A 19353-nucleotide genomic window follows, 5' to 3' on the forward strand; every position below is an offset into this window, starting at 1 on the left:
GTAAGTATATGGATCATGGATTTTGATTACGTATGGTGTTGGAGAGTGGATTAATTGTATTGTTGTGATATTTTAATATTCCAGTACAAGAATTAGATTACCCCTTGCCTGAAAAAATATTTATGAAACAGGAGCGACCAGCTGACTGCCTGTCACGTGGGATTCCATTCTGATGCAGAGCACTGGCTGAAGGAATCTGAGTCCGTGTCTTCGTTCCCTCATCATGGGATTCCCACTACTATGAAACGTGAATGAAGAGGGTTTCCTCGACTGAAACCAAAGGTGCCCGTGTTTTGAACTATTGGGACTTGTTGTAGTCTTTAGCATCTTTGCTTCAGTATTGTTTGGATTGAATGTTATTTGTATAAAGCCTGCAGAACTGATATTGAATCATTCGTAATTTTGTCACAATAATGGATGACTCAGGGCCTGCTCCATCAAACTACAGAGTTCAAGAAGGACAGTTTCAGATTGGGAGGCAGTTGCAAGAGGCGTGTCTTGAGTCTGTATATATTCCTTTGTGCTGTAAACCGAAGGCAAGATACCAGGTGGTTAGGAGCTAAGTAAGTTGCTTGATCCTTTGTTGCAGCTAAAACAGGTGAAGAGATGGCTCCCCTCAGCTTTTTCTCCCCGGAGCAGTTGCTGACTGGTTTGGGAGTTCTGAGCGTTCTCTGGCTCTCTCTGAAGGCTGCCTGGAGTTTAGCACAGGGGCTGAGGATCCACGTGTTGTCTCATGTGTGGAAAGGGGTAGATTTGACTTCTTATGGACCTTGGGCAGGTAAGTTCCATGTAATTGCTGTTTCTCTTTCCACTCTTTCTGCGATGACCTCATATTGTGGGGGCAGGGGGATATATAGACCGTCAGCAATTAGTCCCTTGATAGTGTATGTGAATAGATTCAGCTTATGTGAATAGATTAATGGAGGCACCATGCTAAGCTGCTCTCTGATGAAGAGACCTTTGGCTCTCAAAAACCTCTTCCCTGAAATTCTTGTTGGTCTCTACGGTGCTCTTGGATTCGAATTTGTTCTACTACAACAGACCCCCCCATGGCTACCCTCTGAAATATTTTTAAAAAATTAAATTATGTTTTACTGTAAACTTTCACAAGCAGTATTGTTTACAGGTGGAAAAAATTCTCTCGCAGAAGTCAGTGTTCTTCTAAAGACAGCGCTTGCCGCAAACCATGTCGAAGCACAGAAAATTGGCTTTCTTCTTCAAAACTATCCTGTTAGATGCCATTACATGCAGTGCAACCAAGTAAACCAACTCTCTGCTCACGACCTGAGTTCGATCCTGGTGGAAGCTGGGTCCAGGTAGCCAGCTCAAGGTCGACTCAGCCTTCCATCCTTCCGAGGTCGGTAAAATGAGCACCCAGCTTGCTGGGGGCGTGGGGAGTGTAGAGGACTGGGGAAGGCAAGGGCAAACCACCCCGCAAAAAGTCTGCCGTGAAAACATTGTGATGCGATGTCATTCGGAGTCAGAAATGACTGGTGCTTGCACAGGGGACTGCCTTTACCCTTTTAACCAAGTAAATATTTAACTGATGAGGTTTCTGTTTTTAATTCTGGGGCAGTCCCACCATTGAGTTTTTTTCTTCATATATCTATCTGATGAAGAGGGCTGTGACTGGTGAAAGCTCATATTGAAAGAAAAGAAGGTCAATTGTATTGTTATGGTTTTAATACTGTTTATTAATGTTGCCTTTGTTTATTTTATGTTGTTAGCCACTTTGAGTCTTTGCAAAATGGGCGGGATAGAAATCTAATGTAATGATAAATAAATAATTAAATCTTTAAGATGCTACTGGAGTTCCATTTTATTTTGCTATGATAAGCTAAGCTACCCTTTTTGCAACCCAGGGTTTAGAGTTATAGTTCAGTTTGCAACCAGGAAATGAAATTGGTGGCACAAGCAGATTGTTTCAGCCAAATAATCCAGTTTTTTCTTATGCAGAATTTCTCAGAGCAAAAGTTGCATTTTAAATGTGGATTGAATTTTCTAAAAAAAAAAAAAAATGAAGCTTTAAATTCAGTGTAAATATATTCAGAGTCTTTGTGTGTGGTTAGTAGAGTTTCACTTCTCTCAATGTTTAAATCTGAAGTCAAAGAACTTGAATGACAGCCAGATAATGTTGAAACTCAGAGTATCATCCCATCACCCTTCTTCAAACATTTCCAGGACCTACATATATTATGCTCCTGATTCAGTGTCTTCAGAGATCCATGAGAAGTAACTGTAATGCTATGGGATACAATTTGCTGGGTATTTCTGGGAAATGTCTATAGTCCACTAGGGAAATGTCTACAGGGGTGGGCAAAGAAAATAAATAGGGGAAATTCAGATTCGGGAGTATTCGGGGCTTAAAAATTTAAGGAGGGGGAATATTTCCTAATAGCAGATTCGGTAGCAGAATCTGAATCGGGAGATATTTGGCTATTCCCAAATATACAGCCCAATTATACCTTATGGGCCATTGAAGTCAAAGGCAAAATAGGGTCTAATGAATTGCAGCTGGGGGGTGAGGAGGTTTGAGGTAGAGGCTCCAAATTTGCAGGGGAGATGCAGAAGCCTCTTCCCCTCAGAGCCCCATTTCCCCCTATGACGGGAAAAAGCAGTGGGAATTACAGTGGGGAAAGTGACTCTGGGGGGGGGAGGGGGTCTGAGTGAGAGGCAGTGTTCCCTCTAAGCTGAGCTAGCGTGAGCTAGCTCACAGATTTGTAGCCTCAAGCTCACACAGTTTTCTTTTAGCTCCGGAAGGATGACCCCAGAGCACACTAATTTATGCAATAGCTCACCCAACTTTGGTGTGCAGTGTTCCCCAGGGGGCAGTCCTCTCCCCAAAGTTATTTAACATCTCTATGTGCCCTCTCGCCCAGCTGATATGGAGCTTTAGGCTGTGACACTCAGCAATAACTATAGATAGACAGCTGGCCGAATGCCGTCCCAGACAGTCTGGCCAGAAGTCTAGGGGCTGTGTCTGGTTGGTTGAAGCGGAGCCGGCTGAAACTAAATCCTACAAAGATGGAGGTTCTGTGGCTGAGCCAGGGATCTCAGGTTGGGATGCCAACTTGCAGCCCTTGACAACGATCCACTAACACCAAGGCCAATTGCAAAGAGCTTAGGAGTAGTTCTGGAATCCTCCCTTTCAACAGCTCAAATCACAAATGTTGCCAAACTGGCAGTTTTGCATCTGTGCCAGATTCAGCAACTGGTCCCTCCCCTTCCTGTCTTGCCCCTATGCAATAATCACCTCCAGACTAGACTACTGTAACTCGCTCTTTGCAGAGCTACCCTTGAGACTGACTCAGAAACTCCAACTAGTCCACGTGTGCTTACAAGCACTCCATCTAGAGCCCATAAACAACTGGGGCTCTGCCAGCTGCACTAGCTCCAAGTTGAATACCAGATCATATTCAAGACTTCGGTTCTAATCTTCAAAGCCCCTCTCTCCTGCTACGCCCCCACAGAAAGCACTGTGCTCTGTGAACAGCAACCTTCTGGCGGTCCCCGGCCCCAAAAGTATTCATCTTGTTCCAACCCAGGCCAGAGCCTTTTCAGCTCTGGCGCCAGCCTGGTGGAATGCTCTTCCAAATGAGATCCGAGCCCTGAAGAACTTGATCCGGTTCCAGGGGCAGGCCCATAGACAGAGGGGGGCCCAATGGGGCTCTGCCCCTTTGATTTTGCAGCGCCCTGCCCAACCAGCAATCTGCCGGCTCTTGAGGCTCAATTAATTAATTAATACTACCCGGCACCCCTTCCCCCAAAAAATCCTGGCTATGGCCCTGGGGCCTGTAAAACAAAAAGGGTTTGCCAGGCATTTTGAGGCAGCGAATCTCCCTTGCCATCTGGCCTTCCTCAGCCTTTCAGAGCCCTCCCTCCCCTCACTGCATTCTTGTACTAGCTTTCATAAACACATAAGTGCCACAACTGCTCTGGGACATAAGATGTTATTAGTGCCTGCCGCTATCTGATTTTAGACTGAGAGCCAGTTTGGTGTAGTGGTTAAGTATGCAGACTCTTATCTTAAGTATGCAGACCGGGTTTGATTCCCTACTCCTTCACTTGCACCTGCTGGAATGGCCTTGGGTCAGCCAGAGCTCTGGCAGAGGATGTCCTTGAAAGGGCAGCTGCTTTGAGAGCCCTCTCAGCCCCACCCGCTTCACAGGGTGTCTGTTGTGGGGGAGGAAGGTAAAGGAGATCGTACGCCGCTCTGAGACTCTGTCCTTGAAAGGGCAGCTGCTGGGAGAGCCCTCTCCAGCCCCACCCACCTCACAGGGTGTCTGTTGTGGGGGAGGAAGGTAAAGGAGATTGTAGGCCGCTGTGAGACTCTGTCCTTGAAAGGGCAGCTGCTGTGAGAGCCCTCTCAGCCCCACCCACTTCACAGGGTGTCTGTTGTGGGGGAGGAAGGTAAAGGAGATCGTAGGCCGCTCTGAGACTCTTTGGAGTGGAGGGCGGGATATAAATCCAATATCATCTTCTTCTTCTTCTTCTTCTTTATCCTCAACTGTTATTACATTAATTTGTTTTTTAATAGCAAATGATGCTGTTTTTCACTTGTTGTTACCTGCCCTGAGCTTTGCAGCACTGGGAAGGCCAGTTTAGAAACCTAATTAAATCAATATATAAAACTGGTGGTGTGTGTGTGTTCGGGAGCCAATTAGGGTTGTCAAGTACCTTGAAGCCTCCGGTGGGGGACTTTCCCATAGAGTTTTCCCTCCCAAATGACTGGAGTGTCCGGGAAAACCATAGAATCTAGAATTCTGTGGGAATCAAGAAAAGTCGCGGCTAAGAGGCTTTTTCTTAACACTGGTCACCTGAAAGCAGCCATGGTGTTGCTCAGGGGTTGTTTTGTAGAAAAATAGGTGGCGGAGCTCATTAACATAACTCACGAGCATATGCTACCCCGCCCCCCAGCCAGAAGCAACTCGACGCAAGAAAGGAGAGCCCCGGGCGAGCAAGGCCTGCTTGGGTTGGCTAAAGATCCAGCCAGCCCAAGCAGGCCTCGTTTGCTTGGAGCTCTCCTGGGCTGCCCCCCCTCCCAGTCAAAAGGCTAGCAATCCACCTGCTGCCCAAAATCACATAAGAAGTGGGAAAAGGGGTGGTGGGAGCTCCTCCAGGGCTGCTGGGAGCGTGGCATAGCCCCTGGTGGCTGACTGGCTGCCCACTCTCCTCATTCAGGGATTGTTATGCAGCTGCACCTACTATTCAATGGACAAGTTAGATGGAGAGGAAGAGTGGGAAAGGTTCTGGAGCTGAGGCTTGGTGTTGATTAAAATGCATCCTAAAACCACCTACCCCCTCTTCTGAGGAACTGTACCTTTATCTTCTTTGCAGTGGTAACTGGAGCCACAAATGGTATTGGAAAAGCCTACGCCCATGAGGTAAGTCAATAAGTGCCTGTGGCGTTCCTGTCTAGGACCATTTGGGATGTCCCCTGGCCTCCAGTCAAGGGGAAGAAGATTTTCACTCTCATACTTCTCTTTATTCTGGATCCCCTAATAATAATAATAATAATAATAATAAACTAGGTTACAGGAATGGGGGAAGGGCACGTCACAACAACTTATTTCCCAACCTCTGTAACCAAAAGACATCTGTGCACGTAAAAAAGTTGCTTGTCACACTGTATAAAAAGTTAACACTGGCGCCTTACTAACAGAGTCCTTCGGTTTTGCTGCCAAGGTCCCCTTTATTGCAATAAAGTTGTGTCCACTTCTGGAATCCAACGGGTTGTGTCCATTGTTCCCTCTAAACTCACACATTTTTGTCTTAGCTCTGGAAAAATGGCCCCAGAGGAAACTAATTTATACAGTAGCTCATGACTTTAATGCCAGTAGCTCAGAAAGTAGAATTTTTGCTCACTAGATTCCACAGCACAGAGGGAGTATTGGTTGTGTTCATCATTGGGCACTGGCACACCAGGATAAGGGGTCCATTTGGTTAACAGCTACTCCCTTTGGATTCATGCCTGACCTTCATTTTCTTCTTCCTCTGCCAGCTTGCTAGAAGAGGCCTCAACGTGGTCCTCATCAGCCGTTCCCTGGAGAAACTGAAGCAGGTGGCCTCAGAAATCGGTGAGTGAGGCCCTGCTGGCCTGGGTGGAAATAGATAGATGAATTTATTGTCATTGTTCTCAACAAAAAGAGAGCAACGAAATGAGGTGCTCTTCCACAAACATACCAACACATCAAACACACATATTCATAAACCATTTAAATACATCTGAAACCATTAAACCATTTAAACCATTAAAACCATTTAAATACATCTAAAACGGATAAACATTCATAAAACCATTTAAACCATTTAAACCATTAAATAAACATTCATAAAACCATTAAACATGAAGTATTACTAAGAAAAGTTCTTAACTGCAGGAGCGGTAGGAAGCTTAGTTTATTATAACCCAAGCCCTAGAATCCATCAGAAGTTAAACGCGTTGCCGTTAAAGGTGAAATTATGCCCCTAGACTTGAACGAATCATATGAGAATCACTTAAATAAGCGTGTCACAGAAGATGATATGAGGAGCTCAGCTGGGAAATTGTTCTGCGAGTAGGACTGCGAGACCTCCTTACACTTTTCAAGCTATGGATGGTGCTCTCTTTTGAGCATGAGCAGAAGAATCTCTTGCCCCTCCACCTGAGATTATATTTATTGATCTCATTTCTTAGTGGGTGTAACTCTCCTTAGGGTAGTGTTGTCAATTCTTTACCTGAAATCAAACTATCTGAGGCAGTCAATAAGCATCTCTGCACACTGTCACCTTGCAGGAGGCCTGAAATGGAGGTGTTGAAATGCACCCGGAAAGATCACTGGATGTTGTCAAGGAGGATGCAGAGGAATTTTGGGGGGTGAACCACAATCTCTGTGTTGGTACTGTAATTTGTGGTTTGACTGAGGCACAGATGAGGTTCCAGCTCTCCCACTGCGTGAAATTCTCTCTTTATTTCTTAGAGGAGCAGCACGGCCGAAGCACCAAGGTGATCCAAGTAGATTTCACCCATGGCTCAGAAATCTATGAGTCAATTCGAGCCGCTTTGCAGGGTCTGGAGGTTGGCATTCTAGGTAAGTTTGAACATTGGGTCTCTCTATGTCTCAGTGGTAGTAGTAACCATCATGTGACCAAGTGTTGTCCTCTGGCGCCCACCCACTTAAAAAAAAAAATCTCCAGAGCATAATGATTTCCAGTGTGTGAATAGAGGTAAGCTGTGGCAGAAGAAGAAGACAACATTGGATTTATATTCTGCCCTCCACTCAAGAATCTGAGTGGCTCACAAACTCCTTTACCTTCCTCCCCCACAACAGACACCCTGTGAGGTGGGTGGGGCTGGAGAGGGCTCTCACAGCAGCTGCCCTTTCAAGGACAAACTCTGCCAGAGCTATGGCTGACCCAAGGCCATTCCAGCAGCTGCAAGTGGAGGAGTGGGGAATCAAACCCGGTTCTCCCAGATCAGAGTCTGCGCACTTAACCACTACACCAAACTGGCTCTCTTTATGCCTGGCTCTATGTCCTGTGGAAGCCATTTTGTGGCTATACCCGCCACTTTATATCAAGGTGCTCACAGTTTAAAAAAACATCAGGAACATCTGCTCTACAAATTAAATAATAATAATAATAATAATAAATTTTATTTATATCCCGCCCTCCCCGCCTAGGCAGGCTCAGCATGAATTGTTCTCTCCTCCTCTTTAACATTCCACTGGTGTAAAAGCAGAAAAAGTAAAAAAATAGCTTGTTCATGTTAAGTAAAATCTAGCCAAATCCACATCTGATGTAAATTGCCCAGATCCTGGCTTGGGCCAGAATGGGGTGATTCAGTAACAACAACAACATGCTGTCATAGAGTCACCATTTGGGGAAGGACTTACCAGTTGCAGCATCACACAAGTGCAAAATAGGAGATGTGAGTCCTGGAATAAGTGAGGAGTCTTTTGTCTGTCTGTCTGTCTGTCTGTCTGTCTGTCTGTCTGTCTGTCTGTCTATCTATCTATCTATCTATCTATCTATCTATCTATCTATCTATCTATCTATCTATCTATCTATCTATCTATCTATCTATCTAGAGATTTATAACCAACTGCTTTTCCTGCAACCTGGGGTGGCTCTCACAACATTTTGAAAATACAACAGAGCCATAAGGTCCATAATGAAAACAGTTAAAATCCATCCCTCTCACACAAAACCAGGATGGCAGTCCTTTTGCGTCCCAATAATGGATTACCACAGTTTACAAACTCACCAAGCCCCCACATTGTTCTCATGACCTCATGCCCCCCCACACACACCTGGGAGGGCAGGCATGGCGGCATGGCAGGGGAGTGCAGGGAGGTGAGCCAGGCGAGCCACGCCCGCGCTCTCAGAAGCAAGCCAAGCTGCCCTTCTTACGGCAGTGTTGGAGCATCTCCGAGAGTGCACTCGCAGGCGTTCTCCTCGAAGCTCGGCTTGCTTTGCGAGGGAAGTCAGGCTCAGAGGAGAATGCACCCAGCCCGGCTGTTCTCACCTTGAAGGCGAGAGCAGGCAGGGCCGGGCACATTGTTCTCCTCTGAGCTCAGCTTCCCTTGCAAGGGAAACCGAGCTTGGAAGGGGAGAAGGTGCCCCATTCGGCTTCTCTCGCTTGAAGGCAAGAGCAGTCAGGAGGGGCCGGGAGAAGCTGAGAGTGGTAGGGCAGGGGGACGGGATGCCTAAATGCTGGGTGCATTCTCCTCTGAGCCTGATTTCCCTCGCAAAGCAAGCCGAGCTTCGAGGAGAACGCTTGCGAGTGCGGTCTCATTTGGAGTACTGTGTACAATTCTGGTCACCGCACCTCAAAAAGGATATTATAGCATTGGAGAAAGTCCAGAAAAGGGCAACTAGAATGATTAAAGGTTTGGAACACTTTCCCTATGAAGAAAGGTTAAAACGCTTCGGGCTCTTTAGCTTGGAGAAACATCAACTGCGGGGTGACATGATAGAGGTTTACAAGATTATGCATGGGATGGAGAAAGTAGAGAAAGAAGTACTTTTCTCCCTTTCTCACAATGCAAGAACTCATGGGCATTCAATGAAATTGCTGAGCAGTCGGGTTAAAACGGATAAAAGGATAATTCTTTTGGCCACTGTGTTACACAGAGTGTTGGACTGGATGGGCCATTGGCCTGATCCAACATGGCTTCTCTTACGTTCTTATATGACACATAGTGTTGCACTGGATGGGCCATTGGCCTGATCCAACATGGCTTCTCTTATGTTCTTATGAACCCCTTAGGGGGGGTGGAGTCGCAGGCTGCCACTTACCTCACCTATTCCCGGCCATGGGCAAGCCAGGTCTCTCTGTAGTCCATCAAATATAAAATTAACTTAGGAAAATTATTCTTTAATTATACTGGATAAAATCACAACACAAATTGTTGCATGTGACTATGACGTATTTTAATCCAAAAATAACAACGCTAAATATAGGTCATACCTGTTCACTCTCACAAATGGAGATGAATGGTTATCCACAATTATAAGTATCTGTGGCGCTTTAAGAGCCCCGTGGCGCAGAGTGGTAAAGCTGCAGTACTGCAATTGGGGCCCTCTGCTCACGACCTGAGTTTGATCCCAGCGGAAGCTGGTTTCAGGTAGCTGGCTCCAGGTTGACTCAGCCTTCCATCCTTCCGAGGTCGGTCAAAGGAGTCCCCAGCTTGCTGGGGGGAAAGCGTAGACGACTGGGGAAGGCAATGGCAAACCACCCCATAAAAAGTCTGCCGTGAAAACGTTGTGAAAGCAGCGTCACCCCAGGGTTGAAAACAACTGGTTCTTGCATAGGGGACTACCTTTATCTTTATGGTGCTTTACATGGTATTTTCCCACGTTGGCTTATTTCCATGTGGACTTTTTTTTGTGAGCATTTATAACTGTGGGATTTTTTTCTGTGAACTTTTTTCCTGTGGGCTTTTTTCCAGTTACCGACAACCCCATGATTATGGAACAACCTCCCAAGAGAGGTGTGCCTCACTTTCCATCCATGCGAGGCAGCTGAAGAGGTTTTATTAGGAGGGCTGTTTGATTAGAGCAGTCATAAATGGTGATTTTAAATTTGATTTTATGTGTGTCTATGTGATCTGTTTTATGCGTTTTATTTTTATTGTCAGTCTCCTGGATCCCCATAAGGAAGAAAGGTGGCTTATAAATAAATACATAAAAGATTGATTCAATTGCAAGCCTAATAAATTCTAAAACGGGGGTTCTTCCATCTAACGTGAGTTTGTGAGATGATCTACTGTGCTGTAGCTGCCAAGAGACCAAGTCTTACATATTCCCGCTGTTTTCCTTTTGAGCCCTCAGTGTCAGTGTGGTGATCTGACCCGTCCTTTGTTTGTTTGTTGCAGTGAACAATGTTGGTTTTACACAGCCCGGGATCAGGCGTTTTCTGGATTTTGATAACACTGACAAGGTAAGTTTAGTCTGAGCCCCAAGATTAGCTGGCCTTGTGTCTTTCCCCCCACCCTCAAAAGTAGCATCCCGCTTTTTCTTTTCTTTAAAACCCCATGCATTTTTTTATGAGACAGAAGCAGGCTCCGAAAGGGCTTTTCTCATGTTCCTTCAGAGTATAATATAGTAGGTTCAACGCATGGAAGAGGCGAGGTGGTAGTGATAATCACCTCTTTATTAGATGCAGCATAGTACAGGGCTGCACTAAGACACTGCAGAACTGGGCCCTCACAGCCCCTTATATACACTTCAAGGTCCCTGTGCTAGCATGCCATTGGATCATAAGAATATAGCAACATAAGAGAAGCCATGTTGGATCAGACCAATGGCCCATCCAGTCCAACACTCTGTGTCACACAGTGGCCAATATATGTGTGTGTGTATACACACACACACACTCACACACGCATATATACACACACACACTGTGGCTAATAGCCACTGATGGACCTCTGCTCCATATTTTTATCCAATCCCCTCTTGAAGCTGGCTATGCTTGTAGCCGCCACCACCTCCTGTGGCAGTGAATTCCACATGTTAATCACCCTTTGGGTGAAGAGGCACTTCCTTTTATCCATTTTAACCTGACTGCTCAGCAATTTCATGGAATGCCCACGAGTTCTTGTATTGTGAGAAAGGGAGAAAAGGACTTCTTTCTCTGCTGTCTCCATGTATAATCTTGTAAATCTCTATCATGTCACCCCGCAGTCGACGTTTCTCCAAGCTAAGGAGCCCCAAGTGTTTCAACCTTTCTTCATAGGGAAAGTGTTCCAACCCTTTAATCATTCTAGTTGCCCTTTTCTGGACTTTTTCCAATGCTATAATATCCTTTTTGAGGTGCAGCGACCAGAATTGTACACAGTATTCCAAGTGAGACCCCCCATCGATTTATACAGGGGCATTATGATATTGACTGATTTGTTTTAAATTCCCTTCCTAATCATTCCCAGCATGGCGTTGGCCTTTTTTATTGCAACCGCACGTTATCTTCATCCTTCAAACCAGCCAGAGGCTCGTGATTGGAGCAGGCAGCAGGAATTTGGATCCTACTGTCCATTGTTCCCAAGTCCCCAAGCTCAGCCCTTATGGCTCCAATGAGCCAGGCAGGAACACACACATACAGACTTTGGTCTGTATACACAACATAGGGCATTCATGCTACATTAAGTAATAGTGTTAATGGACCCTCACAGTAGCTGAAGTTGCTTGAGACACTCCAAAAGGAGCAGAGAGTTTGCCAGCCCTTTGAAGGAAAAGGACTACAAGAACCCTATAATTCAACATTGAGAGCCACTAGGACTAGCGGAGATTATCGTATTGAGATTGGGTTCTGTTGAGAAGCTGCCTTATTCAGGGGTCATGTTGTAGAAAAAGGGGTGCCAGAGCTCATTAGCGCAACTCATTTGCGTTACTCATTTGCATATGCCACACACCTCCAGAAAAGATATCGGCTGGATATAAGTGGCTGAATAAGTTGAATATGGCTGAGAACAGACGGGCATTCTGGGGCAGCTTGGATGCGTTCCAAATCCGGACGGCTCAAAAAGAGCCATCCCGGAGCCTCCACACAGTCCCTGGCGATGCAGCCCCATCCCGTCTGTGAGGCGGCTAGGTGCCGCCACACGGGAAGGCACCCTAGAAGCCGGATTCCCTTTTTTTCCTCTTGGGGGGCAAGCTCTCATGCGCACGAGTGCTCCAGCGCTCTGATTAGTTTCTTAAGGAAAAAAACCCAGGAAATACTTGGGGTGCCTTGGCAATTCCACACCACCAAGTTGCCTCGCTTGCGTCCTTCCCCGTCCAGATGGCGGGGAGACAACTGACGGCCGGCTCAAAGATTTGCTACCACTTTGGAAGTGGACGCTTTTTGACCCAGTCTCAGGTGCCTGGAGGACGGGGTGAGGACGGGAGGAGGACAGCCGGCAGATGTTGCAGTCTGTAGAGATTTTTTGGGTCAACTTCAGAGGCATCTCTGAGTCGATCCAAAGTGCCGGTCTGTAATCAACCTATCAGTATTACTGCTGGTCTTTTTTGCTCCTATTAGAATTTCTGTTGTGCACATATATTGAGAGCAATAGACCGCAAGTCTACTAAGGTTGGATATGTGCATCATTGCTAGTTCTTTTGCTCCTATCAGAAACTTTGTTGTACATATGTATTGAAAGCAACAGACAGAAATTCTGTTAAATTAGAGACTTCATTCCTGCACTCAGATCATTGGATATTGGATATTATATTACCCTAGGATTGTTTCTCTTTGTAATCTGTAATATCTGCTGCTGTGAATATATACTTTATATGTTTTGATCGTTTGACCACCAATTATATTTTGGAATTATTCTACCAAAAAAAATTGGAGTTTTTTTGAATTAATTTTGGGTTTATTGATACTGTTTATGCTTTGATGGTCTTTCCTAATGGTCCTTTTGTTGCCTGAGACACTCCAAAAGCAGCAGAGAGTTTTCCGACCCTTTTAAGGAAAATGACTACGAGCTCCTTCTGTCTTAGCAAGCACTCAATCATGGTCATCAAGGCAATCAAACACATTATACCATGTTTTCTTTTCCTCTGTAGTTTACTTTTTTTAAAAAAAATAAATGTAATAATCGTTATCAAACAAAAAAGGTGTACAATGTAGGTAATGATAAAACACACAAAGGCAAAAACAGTTACACATATACAGAAGACAATGCGCATACTGATTAATATAATAAGATTTTGCGATATATGGAGCATTTTGCAAATGAATCTGCGTAAAAGGGATCATTGTCTGTTTTCTCAAGAATAGGGAACCATTTAGCTATAAAATTTAGCTGAGCTTGATACGGATCGACTCGATTTAAACCTGCTGAAATTTTGTCCATAATTATATAATAATTATAATAATAATAACATTTTATTTATACCCCGCCCTCCCCGCCGAGGCAGGCTCAGGGCGGCTCAAACCTTGTATAGCCAAACCTTGTATAGCCAAGATTCAATTGTCAGAGCTTTGGTATCTTTCCTTGAATGAGCTAATACTGACTTTGTAGCAGTTAAGAGCACAACCAAACACATTATACCATGTTTCCTTTTCCTCTGTAGTTTATAGATGATGTGGTACGTTGCAACATGTTTTCGGCCGTAAAGGTGAGTGAAATAGAGTCCCCTATGGCTGCTGGATATCAGAACTGTCCATCTCTTGTCTAGAACGGTAGTGGAATGCGGGCGTGAGAGTACAGTCATTTTTTCCAGACTTCTGTGGAAGGAGGAGCACCAAGATGCAGTTGGTTGGTGACCTCAGGATACACTTCCAGGTCACTCGAGAAATAGTTAGGAGCACAGTCTGCGTCAAAAGAATCTGTTTTCCCCTGTATTCAACGCCTTTTGGAACTGGCATTAAATGAGCCTGGATTGACACATAGGATTAGTGGCTACAGAACTATGGAGAGGGAAGGGTTTGGGCATCTATTTTCCTGTCACTTGGACAGTTTCATGATCTCTTGTCTTCACAGATGACGCAGATTGTCCTTCCTCGGATGGTGGCTAGGTAAAACATCTGGATTATTATCCTGCAGTCCCTGTGAACAGACATATTTCTAAATTCTGGGAGGGGGGAAGAGCATGTGTTTGATTTAGGCTTTTTTAGGTGGCTTTCAGAGAGCACAGCCCCCCCTTCAGCCGGTGTTTGGAAGAACAGAACCCAGATCTAGCGGACATTCTGATCAGCCAGGTTCAACTGGGGTGCCCCACCTTCCTACTCTGTATTCGTTATTTGTCCCATCCATTAGTGTTACATCATGTTTCCAGTGTTCCACAAATGCTTTTGCTGTCCCCTGGACTTGTGTCTTCTTCATATTTTGGAGAAACTTAGTTTGGCATTCTTTAGTGAATGGCAAATCCCATCCTTATGGTAATGTAAGCCCCTCTGTGCTCAGAAATGAGGAAAGTTAAGGGTCTGAGTTCCAGGACCAAATAAGGAGTGTGCTGTTCCAGCCTCCTTCTCCCCCCCCCACCTTAACAAAAATAACTTCCTATGACTGCTTGTCATGAGTGAGAGAAGGTCAAAGATCTAGCCTCTTCTGTAGCCAGTCCAAATCCAGGAATTTCCTCTCAGACAAAGTATCCACAGGTAGTTTTCTAAGCATCTTCTCCGGTTTCTCTTGTGACCGTACAACAGAGGAGATGAAGACGATGTAAGATGCTTTGTATCCCCACTGTGAGAATGTTGGGGCATAAATGAGGTAAATAAATACATTAAATGGAAGGAAATAAAAGAATGAATAAAGGCAACCTTCTTCCCTTAGGCCGAAAATTTCTTTTTCTGATGTGAATGGAGGGAGAGATGAACTGATCGTTGTTAGTAGATCGTTACTAAATTTATAATGAACTTTTGCACACACTCAGAAAGACCATATTTTTACATATTAATTACCATTTCCCTGAATAAATACTGGACATAAACCAGAGAAGGGAATTCTCTGTGCCTTCTCTGGTTTACTTTCAAGAAAGCTTGTGCACAGCCCCAGAGTGTTCTTTACCTCAGCTACCTGTAGGGGAAAATGTCACTCATTCCGAATGGCTCTCTCTACAGGAAGAAAGGAATTATCATAAACCTGTCATCCACAGCTGGCTTGCGTCCATTTGCACTTCAAGTGATGTACTCCTCAAGTAAGGTAAGGAATCCCTATTACATCTAAGTAAAGCAAGAAGGTATTTCTGAATCTGCAAAAAACCTTTATTTTTACTAAGGCAGGCAGTGTGTTATATCTAGTAGGAGAAGAAATCCTAGGCAAAACTGTGTATAAAGAAATTTATAAACATATAAATATTAAATACAGCGTCCAAATTATTTATAAAGATACCACAAATATACAGGAAGTTTCTTTAAGGGGGTGGATTCCACAATGATTTTCAGAAAGGTTCCAAGGAGAACGCAAAGAGTCCATTAAAAAAAGTCTTCCCCTGGAAAATTCAAATGCAATCAGTTCCCAATCAGCTCCAGGGAGCCAGTTTGGTGTAGTGGTTAAGTCTGCGGACTCTTATCTGGGAGAACCAGGTTTGATTCCCCACTCCTCCACTTGCACCTGCTGGAATGGCCTTGGGTCAGCCATAGCTCTGGCAGAGGTTGTCCTTGAAAGGGCAGCTGCTGTGAGAGCCCTCTCAGCCCCATCCACCTCACAAAGTGTCTGTTGTGGGGGAGGAAGATAAAGGAGATTGTGAGCCGCTCTGAGACTCTTGAGTGGAGGGTGGAATATAAATTCAATATCTTCTTCCATAAACTGTGGTTGATCCAGTCTCCCAAAATAAAGGCTCCAAAGGTACTGTGTTCCTTTACGTGTCCATCGACTTCGTATATCGTTTCACAAATAAGCTTCATACAAGAGCCATCCTGTAATCAAATGTCATTGACGTCAAACTAAAACATGTTCAATTTCAAAAAGGCACAAGCTCATCACAAGCCTTTTTGAAACTGAACATGTCTTAGTTTGACGTCAATGACATTTGTGTGGTTACAGGATGGCTCTTGGATGAAGCTTATTTGCGAAATGTGGTATACGAAGTCGACAGACACGTAAAGGAACGCAGTACCTTTGGAGCCTTTATTTTGGGAGACTGGATCAACCACAGTTTATGGAACTGATTGCGTTTAAATTTTCCAGGGGAAGCCTTTTTTGAATGGACTCTTTGCATTCTCCTTGGAACCTTTCTGAAAATCATTGTGGAATCCATTCCCTTATAGAAACTTCCTGTATATTTGTGGTATCTTTATAAACAATGTGGACACTGTATTTATTATTTATATTGTGGAGAAACGCCATCTTAGTTAATGGTGGTGCTTGGTTGGGAGGGAACATGAAACTGCTAAGACAGGCTTTATGGCCTAGCCTTCCCTTCACTCCCTCCCCCCTTCTGGAGTTAAACCATCAACTCTAGGGGGAAAGCCTCCTAGAGGGGCAGGAAGTTCTTTTGTTTTATTGGAGTGAGGCGGGGAAAGGTCAGTTCTCGGCTGGCCCTCAAGGAGAGAGGTTGTCAGTCTGTGGGCTCCTGATTGTGGTAGAGGCCTTCTCAAGAGGGAGAGGACTCCAGGCAGTCAAACCGAGTAAGTCATCCACAAGGCAGGGCAAGTTTAGACCAGGGATGGGAGGATGCGTTTAAATCCACCTTTTATTTGTCATTCTGGTTGCTGTTCGGGTGCTGTGCTAAACTTTTACATGCAACTGCTTTTGTTTTTTTTCTTTTCTTTTTCTCTTCTAATTAAATATTTTTACTGTTTTGAATGCTGGCAGTCAAACTTTATACCACATAGATCCCCAACCGCTTTAGACCACGCTTTATGAAGGGGGCCCCGGGAAAAGGGGGAAGGCCTGTGGTTGGATAAGGTGCCAATCCTCCAGGGGTTCCCCGAAGAAGTGCTGTGGTCTCTGTGATACCCAAGTACAGGGTGGCAGAGGACCTTGAGGCCTGGCCTCAGAGCTGGAGAGGGGGATTGGGAGTCCTGTTCCTCTCAATCCGAACCCCTAGACTGAGCAGGTGGTGGCAGCGAGCCCAAGTGGCCGGAGGAGAAATAGCTCCCTCCAAAAAGGGGAACGGGGTCTGGTAGGCAAACCAGGGCCGTTCCGTCACATATATGTTTATAAATTTCTTTATACACAGTAGGTTTGCCTAGGATCTATTATACTGTGTAGCCACTTTGATCTTCTTCATGGTCTCTGTGCAGTCCCACACATGGATCTTGCCGCAGGCAACGGATCCGTACTGCTTTTTGGCGCGCTTCCCCTTGCTCTGGGGAGCAGGCATCGACTGCGCATACCTGGAGCGAGGGGGAGGCGCCCTTCCCACTCAGTTTCTTCCAGCCGCCACTGACACTCTACAGAGGTAAATATTAGGCAGAGGAAGTCAGCAGCGGGGAAGGCTGGGTGGGTGTGTGTGACTGCACAGATGACCACTCGAAGATCATCAGTTAGAGGTAAGCAACCTGTTTATCTTCTTCGTGGTCTCTGTGCAGTCCCACACATGGGTGACTAGCTAGCTAAACAGTCACGGAGGTGGGTGCTGGTAAGAAAAAGAGAGTGTTAGTCACGTCATATAACTGGTAGATAAGAGCGGATGCACTCACCAGTCATCTCAATGGAAGATGGAGCTGAGGACCGCTTGACCGAAGGAGGCGTCTCGTCTCGCACGAATGTCTAAGGCATAATGGGAGACGAACATGGACAGTGAGGACCAAGATGCGGCAGCACAGATGTCCTCTAAAGAGACGCCCTGCAGGAAGGCCAAAGACGTCGAGACCGCTCTGGTCAGTGAGCCTTAAGGCCTTCGGGTAAGGGTTGCTTAGCCAACTCATAACACAACTTGATGGCGCTAGATACCCACTTAGATAGTCTCTGGGTAGAAATTTTGTGCCCTCTGTGGGGATTGCCGTAGGCCACAAACAGGTTAGGGTCCTTACGGAACGGTTGTGTACGAGAGAGGTAAAAGGACAAAGCTCTTCTGACGTCGAGGGCATGTAGAGCTCTTTGCCCAGGATCCTTTGGATCAGGAAAAAAACGTTGGCAATGAAGTGGATGTTGTCAGATGAAAGTGTGACACAACTTCTAGAAGGAAGGAAGGGTCTGGTCTTAGGACCACTTTGTCCTTATGACAAACCGTGTAAGGAGTATCAGAACAGAAGGCACACAGGTCACTGGCATGCTTGCCGGAGGTAAGGGCAACTAAAAGGGCGGTCTTCCAGGACAGCAGATTAAGATGCACTGTTGCCAGGGGTTCAAACGGGGGCTTCATAAGATGTGAAAGCACTAATGACAAACTCCAAACTGGTATAAACGGTCTGATAGGGGGGTGAAGGTGCAGCATGCCCCTTAAAAAAGATTTGGACAACCTATGTGAAAAAACAGTGTGGCCCTCAACAGGATCGTGGAAGGCAGAGATGGCCGAAAGGTGAACCTTTAACGAGGAGTAGCAGAGACCTGACCCCTGTAGGGAAAGAAGGTATTCCAGAATCAAGGGTAGGGGTGTAGACTCTGGGTGGAGATGCTGGGATGATGCGAAGGAACAAAAATGCTTCCATTTGTATTGATAAGAACGCCTGGTGGAGGGCTTTCTAGCGTTTAAGATAACCTCGGCTACCTCTGCAGATAAGGATGTGGACGAATTCTCCAAGCTGTGAGGGCCAGAGTCTGAGGGTTGTGGTGGAGCACTTGGCCTTGAGCTTGGGTCAGGAGGTTGCCTGCTAACGGGAGGCGGCGGTAAGTGTGGCAGGACATCTGGAGAAGTCTTGTGAATCACGGTTGCCGTGGCCACCATGGCGCTATCAGAATGCAGTCTGTGCTGTCTCGAGCAATCTTGAGCAATGACCGCATTATGAGGGGGGTCGGTGGAAAGAGGTAGTGCAGAGGACCCCTCCAGGCGTGCAGGAAAGCATCGTTGCCTCTCCTGGTGTAAAAACGAGGGCATTTTGCATTGTCCTTTGAAGCAAAAACATTTACTTTGGGAACTCCGAAGCAAGCAAAGATGCGATGTATGTAGTTTGGATTGAGGGACCATTCGTGGTCGTCTATGTGAATCCTGCTGAGAGAGTCGGCCAGGACATTCTCTATGCCTGGGAGGTGAATGGCAGTTAGGAAGATGTTGTGTCTGATACACCATTCCCAGAGCAGTATGGCTATGCGGCACAACCGGATCGATTTGGTGCCGCCCTGTTTGTTCACCGTGGCCATATTGTCTGTAGTGAAATGGACATGTTGACCTCTGACAGATGGAAGGAACGAATGAAGGGCCCTGTGCACAGCAATCAGTTCCAGGCAGTTTATGTGCATAGCCCTCTCGGACGGAGTCCAAAGCCCTCTGACAGTCTTGTCCTCCAAGTGGGCTCCCCATCCCCACTTGGAGGTGTCTGTGGTTACAATGACAGAT

The 19353-nt window shown here is 45.7% G+C and overlaps 1 protein-coding gene across 1 annotated transcript in view; it reads left to right on the top strand.

Moving 5' to 3' along the window:
- The first annotated feature begins 545 nt into the window (after positions 1 to 545).
- The window catches only part of LOC132585702 (very-long-chain 3-oxoacyl-CoA reductase-like), a 31966-nt gene continuing 13158 nt past the window's right edge, over positions 546 to 19353 (top strand). The window contains exons 1-8 of the mRNA XM_060257573.1: positions 546 to 778; positions 5338 to 5384; positions 6002 to 6077; positions 6960 to 7070; positions 10359 to 10423; positions 13543 to 13587; positions 13953 to 13987; positions 15032 to 15113. Of these exons, the coding sequence (XP_060113556.1) occupies positions 607 to 778; positions 5338 to 5384; positions 6002 to 6077; positions 6960 to 7070; positions 10359 to 10423; positions 13543 to 13587; positions 13953 to 13987; positions 15032 to 15113 (633 nt within the window). The 5' untranslated portion in view covers positions 546 to 606. The remainder of the gene's footprint in view (positions 779 to 5337; positions 5385 to 6001; positions 6078 to 6959; positions 7071 to 10358; positions 10424 to 13542; positions 13588 to 13952; positions 13988 to 15031; positions 15114 to 19353) is intronic.

Source organism: Heteronotia binoei, chromosome 17, assembly GCF_032191835.1.
Source record: "Heteronotia binoei isolate CCM8104 ecotype False Entrance Well chromosome 17, APGP_CSIRO_Hbin_v1, whole genome shotgun sequence".
Classification (NCBI taxonomy): Eukaryota; Metazoa; Chordata; class Lepidosauria; order Squamata; family Gekkonidae; genus Heteronotia; species Heteronotia binoei.